At 47.7% G+C, this 6,482-nt stretch overlaps 1 protein-coding gene across 2 annotated transcripts; it reads right to left on the bottom strand.

The window, feature by feature from the left end:
- Window positions 1-1,389: 1,389 nt before the first annotated feature.
- Window positions 1,390-5,173, bottom strand: zfp36l2 (zinc finger protein 36, C3H type-like 2). 2 transcript variants are annotated; one of them, XM_071540673.1, is made up of 2 exons: window positions 4,858-5,173; window positions 1,390-4,598 (listed from the first exon to the last, which is right to left on the bottom strand). In XM_071540673.1, exons 1-2 carry the CDS (start codon window positions 4,945-4,947, stop codon window positions 3,387-3,389), a joined length of 1,302 nt encoding a protein of 433 aa, XP_071396774.1. In that variant the 5' UTR covers window positions 4,948-5,173; the 3' UTR covers window positions 1,390-3,386. The 2 variants fall into 2 exon arrangements, with proteins under 2 accessions (XP_071396774.1, XP_071396775.1); XM_071540674.1 differs by having other exon boundaries at window positions 1,390-4,595.
- Between the last annotated feature and the right edge of the window lie 1,309 nt (window positions 5,174-6,482).

The raw sequence follows: 6,482 nt of genomic DNA, 5'->3' as shown, positions 1-6,482 counted from the left end.
CCTTATCTCGGCGTGAACTCTAGGCACCGCATGGCTCCGAGGCCCTTTATTTTCTTAATGACTTCGCCCTCCCCCACCCCCCCGCCAGATAACTTGACAGAAGAGCCTGCTGGAAAATCTTTGAGAGGCAATCCTGGAGAACAAGCGGCCAGCTGCAGATGTCTTCACACTCCTTCTGTCTGAGCCAAGCGTAGGGTTTCATTCGATGACCGATATCACACTCTAATCAGTTATTTTGCTAAGTTGCAAAATTCCCCCGCTGTCCTTACTTTACCTGCCAAAGTGACCGATAGCGTCGAAAACACCTCCGTACAGCCGCAACGTTTCCCAGTGTGAGCCTGTTGGCTGGGGTTCCAGTTCCCAGCCTGATACATCCCACCGATTCACAATAATATCATTCCCAGTAACATGTTTTGATGGATTACTATGACCGATCCATTAGTGAAACAGCATGTAAGATCATTCCCATGCGGGACGTTCGTTTCTATGGAACACACGGCTTAGTGTTCCGTCAGTCACTCCTTCATCCTCACATAGACTTCAAGTGGAGGGGGGGGGGAGGGGGGGGGCAGTGTTCACTAGGTCAGGGAAGAGAATCATAATGCGTGACTTATTAAAAGATTAAAATCTTATCCCGAGGGCAAGGATCCAGCCTCGCCGTCTCACCCACTCGTCCGAGATGCTTTCGCTTTCCACCGCCGGGCGTCCTACACATTTTCCCGTTTCGGAGATGTTCCACATTTATATAGCTGAATACTATGTCACATTACATAATACATCCGCAGTCGGCCTATTGAGCCAGAGTTTCCAAAAAAAAAAAAAAAAATCCTTTCTCTTTCTTTGCCATGCTTTCCAGGCCTGCAGAGGAAACACGCCTACAGCCCAGTTGTTCTTCCCTCCTCGGATCGGGGGGCGTGAATTCGCAGCCAGGCCTTTCTCTGGAACTCTAACCGGTCAGTCCTTGGGAGTGCACGCCGAAGGACGGGGGCCCGTACATGCTACACAAGGCCCCGAGGGCCCCGTGCCAAGTAGTGTCATAGGGCAGCTGGGGCCCTTCTGTGGTCAGCGGCTATCTAGGGCTACGCCAAGGATAGGGTATACACACACACACACACACACACTCTCACACGCCTCCAGGCTTTTTCCACTGGAGGACTATTGTAACCTCTGGAGTGTTTATGTGAGCAACATGAGAACCAGAACTGTCAGATTTGAGGAAGAGGAAGACAGCTAGAGCTCTGCTTCTGAACATCTACTGTTCATTTGTGATGTTTTGACTTATAGATGTGACACTTGTTGCATAAGAGTGAACCCAGAGAGAACTTTGGGAATGAGATGTCGATGCTGATGCTCGTTTTTCATAGGAAATCACAGTCATAGAGTCCGGAACTCTTTCAAAATGATTTTTATTGGGAGAACTACAAAAAATGTACAGTACAAAGTTAACAGTCTCACACTCAATTTGTAGTGAACTGACTCCCCAAAAAAATAATTACATTACAACTCATGTTGTCTTTTTGTCCGTTTTTTGTTACATTCAAAAAGCTTTTTACTTCTGATAAAGTAGTCAAAAGTACATAGTGCGCATCCCCTGTACCTACTATGTACAAACCAAACGTGTTCAACCACTTCCCCCTCCAGCAAATTCTCAAGACTCAGACTAGAATCAATCTCCAAAAGAAAAGAAAAAAAAAAAAGCAAAACGGAAATAATAAAAAAAACAAGTGTAGAGGAATGGGGACTTAGAAAGGTTACGGTTGTTGCGCCAGACTGTCTCATGAGTGGTAACAACCTTAAAAAAAAAAAATGTAATCATTTCAGAATCCAACACTACATTCAGTTCAACTTGTGTAAAAAAAAAAAAAAAAAGATGCCATGTAGGAAAAATACTTTATTTGGTTAATCTTAAGGCATGTCAAGATGGTGAACCCCATAGGCACTACACAATAATACTGGGGCACAAGGGATTGCTACATTCTTTAGCACGTGGCTGGAATCACAGTGTGACCTCGTGCAAACAGAGAGAAAACAAAAATACTTTTTGGTTAATTTATTGACTTGGGTTCTTTGTCACTGAAGTCTGATCTAGATAAAAAAAAAAAAAAAAAAAAAAAAAAAAAGAAGTAAGGTTTGGACGGTCTGTACAACCACATTGTTTATACATTCTACAGAAACATCTAAATAGGGATCCTCAAAAAAACGCCTTCCACAGCACTGACACGCAACCTCAGGAGCAAACAGCAATCACGCAAACTCTTTTTTTAATAAACGTAAACAAGGAAACAAAATTAATGAAATAAATATCACATACGTTCTCTTAAATTAAGATCTTTTTTTACTCATTTACAATAAAAATAACCAAGTGAAGTTACAAAAAAAAGGAGAAAAAAAAAACAAAATATATATATTACTGTGAAAAGAACATACACTCCACTTTATGCAGATTAATAATGGCGATCATAATTTAAACATAAAAGAATATAGATCTATTGCTTCATCATACTTGATAAATACAGTATGGACACAAATTACCAATGTAGCCTATACTTTTTTCACAAGATAATAAATAAGTTAAATAGTCCATAGCCAGTTACGCACCGCTATGTAAATCACTCAAAAAACAGCTAAAAAAATATATATTCAACCATCAGCAGTGATTTCCCCAAACAAACCCAACTCAAGAGTGCTTTTTAACCAAGCAACACACTAGACTAACCAAACGAACCACTGGGTGGCGCTGTGAGAAGACAGAGTACAGATCTGGAATGGAAGTTGAAGCTTTCAGAGAAGAAAAAAAAAAAACATAACACACATACTTGAAAAAAAATGTTACTTTGAGTCAAGGCATATTCTTGGCAGGATGGGAGGAAATCTGAAACCGCTTATAGTCTCTTCTTCTTGTCAAGTCATGTTACACATCTAATCCCAGGAAAAGTGTGGCTTGCCTGATAGAGCAAAAAAAAAGGGAGAGGGGGCTGCCGTGAGCCCTTGGGCAAGGCACTGATGGAATGCCTTCTGTTCGCTATCTACTTTTTATACAGCTATCATATTACATACAAAGAAAGAAAAAAAACTAACTAATGCCAGGTCAAGGACACTTTAAATTGTATGATGCTTTATTGATCCCTGTAGGGGGAATTCTTATCGCTTGCCCCCCTCCAGGGAGGTCAGAGCAGGGTCAGCAGCCTGGAGCTGGTCGGGATTCAATGTCTTGCTCAAGGACACTTCAGCAGGGTGGATGCTGCTGACATGGGGAGGGGAGGGTGCCTGCTCCTCTGGTTGAAGGACAGTCTACTTCTCTCACTAGACCACCACCCCGCTGCCCCCCTCAACCCCCTAACCCCATCCAACCCACCCGTCCATAATCCATTGAAAACAAAACATGATTAGTCATCAGAAATCGACAGCCTGCTGAAGATTGGCAAACGTCTTCCAGCATCCAGACTCGGGGACTCGGAGCCGCTGAGGCTCCCGGAAGAGCTGAGGGACCCGCTCGCGTAGCTCTCCCGGTCGGAGAGCGAGTCCGGCGGGCTGGGAGGAGGCTCGAACACCGGCGACTCGCTGAGGCGGCGCAGCGCCTGCAAGTGGCTCGTGTTGTAGGAAGGAGGGGAGGGCGGGCACATGCCGCCCTGCATGTTCCCGTAGTAGGCACCGGCGGAGTGGTTGTTGGCGTAGCCGCCGGGGGTGTGCACGGCCAGCGGGGCCAGTAAGGCTTTTAGGTCCTGCCCGGGGAAAGAGAAGGCACTGTTGATGCAGGAGACAGAGTTGGGCGACAGCACCTCCTCGTAGAAGCTGGAGGCGGAGGTGCAGGAGGAGGTGGGTGGCGGCGGGGTCCGGGACGTGGGACTGTCGAGCAGGGGGGACTCGAGTCCGTGGTGCGTGGAGAAGCCGGAGAAGCTCAGGCTGTGGTGAAGCTTTGGTCTGTCCCTCTGGGTGTAGCCGAGCTGCTGCTGCGGCGGCAGGACGTCCCTCTGGCCGTAGCCGCAGAGCTCTCGAGCCGACCGGGGCTCCGCCGACTGCATGTTGGCGTTGGCGGCCGGAGCGGGTCTGCGCTCGTCGGCGTTGTGGATAAAGTGACACCGGGGACCGTACGGGCAGAAACCGATGGTGTGGAAGGTGCGGCAGGGCTCCGTTTTGTACTTAGGGTGGCGGGACAAGCTCCTCAACTCGTGGTAGCCGTGAGCGAACTGGCATTTCTCCCCGTACTTGCACGACCCGTTCTCCTCGAAGGGCCGGCACAGCTCGGTCTTGTAGCGGGTCGAGTTGATCTGAGAGCCGGGCTTCTGCTGCAGCACGCCCCGGTCTCCGCTCTCGCTGTAAGCTCGGTCGCGAAACTTGTTCTCCTTGTTCATGAGGGCCGTGGCGCTGCTGTTGCTGCCGCCGCTGCTCGGCGTGTTCTCCTTTAGACTGCCGTAGGAGCTCATGGAGTATTTGTTGCTGTTGTTCATCGACTCCACGTTGCTGGTCGAGTTTCTGCGGAAAAATCCCGGTGCGAAGGAGCCGCCGGAGCCCGAAGTGGTCACCGGAGCCCCCACCGCTTTCTTGTCCAGCATGCTGTTGATGTGGATGGCGTTCATGTTCATGCTTTTATCTTGCTGCTGGAAAGAGAGAACACATATTAGCCATGCACTTCAAAGCACAAACGACTAACTCTGTGACTAGTTTCGACCACATGATTTCAAAGTTAACTTTTCGCCAATAACCAAACTTCATAAATCAACAGGTTGGAGGTGACTACACGCTAGCTACACAGACGTTCAAGCACGCAAATCCGGGCCTCGTTCTAGTTAGTTTCCCCGGCATGCAACTTGGAAAACTTTCCCGTTCCTTGTCAAACTTTTTTTTTTTTTTTTTTACCTTGTAAAGCATGTCGATGTCGTAGAAAGCGGACAAGACGGTCGCAGACATCTCGTTTCCCCAAGTTTGCTGCCGCACTCCCTCTTTCATGGAGGACCGACCAGGATCCTTGAATGCACGAAGAAGCGACGGGCGGTAGTTTGTGCCACGACTGGTTTTGGTTGTGGGGGGAAAGTTGTTTTTAAAAAAAAAAGTTTAAGTCCAGAGAAGAAGGGAAAAAAGGGGGGAATAGGTTTGTATTGTTGGGTTGTAGGTGGTTTTTTATTTCCTCCCCTGAAGAAGCGCTGAGCCAGAGTGCTTCACTGTGCGCTCTAGCCTTTACGCATGGGTATAAATGCCTGATGGTGGCCGGGGAGGGGCGAGCCGAAGTCGGAGCAAACTTCAGCCTCCTCCTCCGACAAAAAAAAAAAAAAAACTTCCATTCACCGGTTGGCCGCCTATTCTTTAACACCACGCCTTGAAATCCTACCCCTGCACCCCCCCCTCACCCCCACTCCAACACACACACCCCTCCAAAAACTTTTTTTTTTTTTCTTCTTTTAATCACACAACCAATTTTGTGGAAGTTGGGGTTTGCTTTTTGGGTTGACTCTCGCCGAGAAAGAATGTAGTACCATTTTATGTTTCTTTTCTTTTTTTTTTTTTTCAAACACTTTATTCATCCAGGGAAAGTCTATTGAGCATGCATGCAGCAACACCCTGCTTCACATTTCGTAGGCACTTTCACACCTGGGAAGGAGCAGTGTGTGTGTGTGTGTGTGTGTGAGACAGAGAGAGAGAGGGTCTTGCTCAAGAGCTCCTCGGCGGTGTGTGTATCCCCCCCACCCCCATCAATGGGATTTGAACCAGCGACTTTCCAGTAACAAGCCCACCCCTCTAGCCCCCCGAGGCTGCCACACTTGAAAAAGTTATGTCAAATCCATGTGTAATGGAAGAAAACTCTCCCTCTCCCTCTCTCTCTCTCTGTGGATGGGGTGAGACCACAAGTATGAGCCGAGAGGAGTCCAGGCAGAGTGCAGCACAATTTTTAGAATCCGCTGGTTGCATAATCAACTTCCACAGTGCAGCAGCGGCCCTATTCCAGTCTACTACGCATGGAAACATAGCAGACAGTTTAACTCCAACTGTGCTCACATGACCTACTTTAGTATCCTCTCCTTAAAACTGAGCTCCGTTGTGAAGCCGAGTTCACCTCACACGGGACAGCGGTGAATCCTACAGCACAGGATATGGGAAACATCATAAATACATAATGCATGCACTTTGGTGAAATCATTTGAAACCGCTCTTCTGACTTCTCCTTAGACTTGTTTTTCCCCAATCTCAGAGCCCAGACTGGAGGAATGTGGTCCGCCTCGGTAGAGCAGAGCAACACTGCCCCCGTGAGAGCAAAATATGAACTGATTTGGCAGACTGGAGCGCCACCTGCTGAGCAGAGGCCAGGGGGAAGATTTAAAGGTATATTCCGGCCAATTTCACTACAAGAGTGTGATATATTTTATTGATCCCTGTAGGGCAGTGTTTCCCAACCCAGTCCTCAACCCCTTTTCCTGCAAGTATTGGTTCCAGTTCTACTCTTGCGCACCTGATCCAGTTAAGGTCTTAATGCTGATTGGTAGACAGAT

Source organism: Centroberyx affinis, unplaced genomic scaffold (genome assembly GCF_046629955.1).
Source record: "Centroberyx affinis isolate AG114_WGS23_722 - 3 ecotype Tasmania unplaced genomic scaffold, CSIRO-AGI_Caff_v1 ptg003708l_1, whole genome shotgun sequence".
Classification (NCBI taxonomy): domain Eukaryota; kingdom Metazoa; phylum Chordata; class Actinopteri; order Beryciformes; family Berycidae; genus Centroberyx; species Centroberyx affinis.
The sequence above is the reverse complement of the archived record's forward strand: the minus strand, read 5'-3'. Positions and strand labels throughout refer to the sequence as shown.

Excerpts from the sequence above, each read along its gene's own strand:
- zfp36l2 (XM_071540673.1), bottom strand. The coding sequence starts at position 4,947 with ATGAAAGAGGGAGTGCGGCAGCAAACTTGGGGAAACGAGATGTCTGCG. Across the intron at positions 4,599-4,857 it reads ACATCGACATGCTTTACAAG|CAGCAAGATAAAAGCATGAA; the intron begins GTAAAAAAAAAA and ends CTCTCTTTCCAG.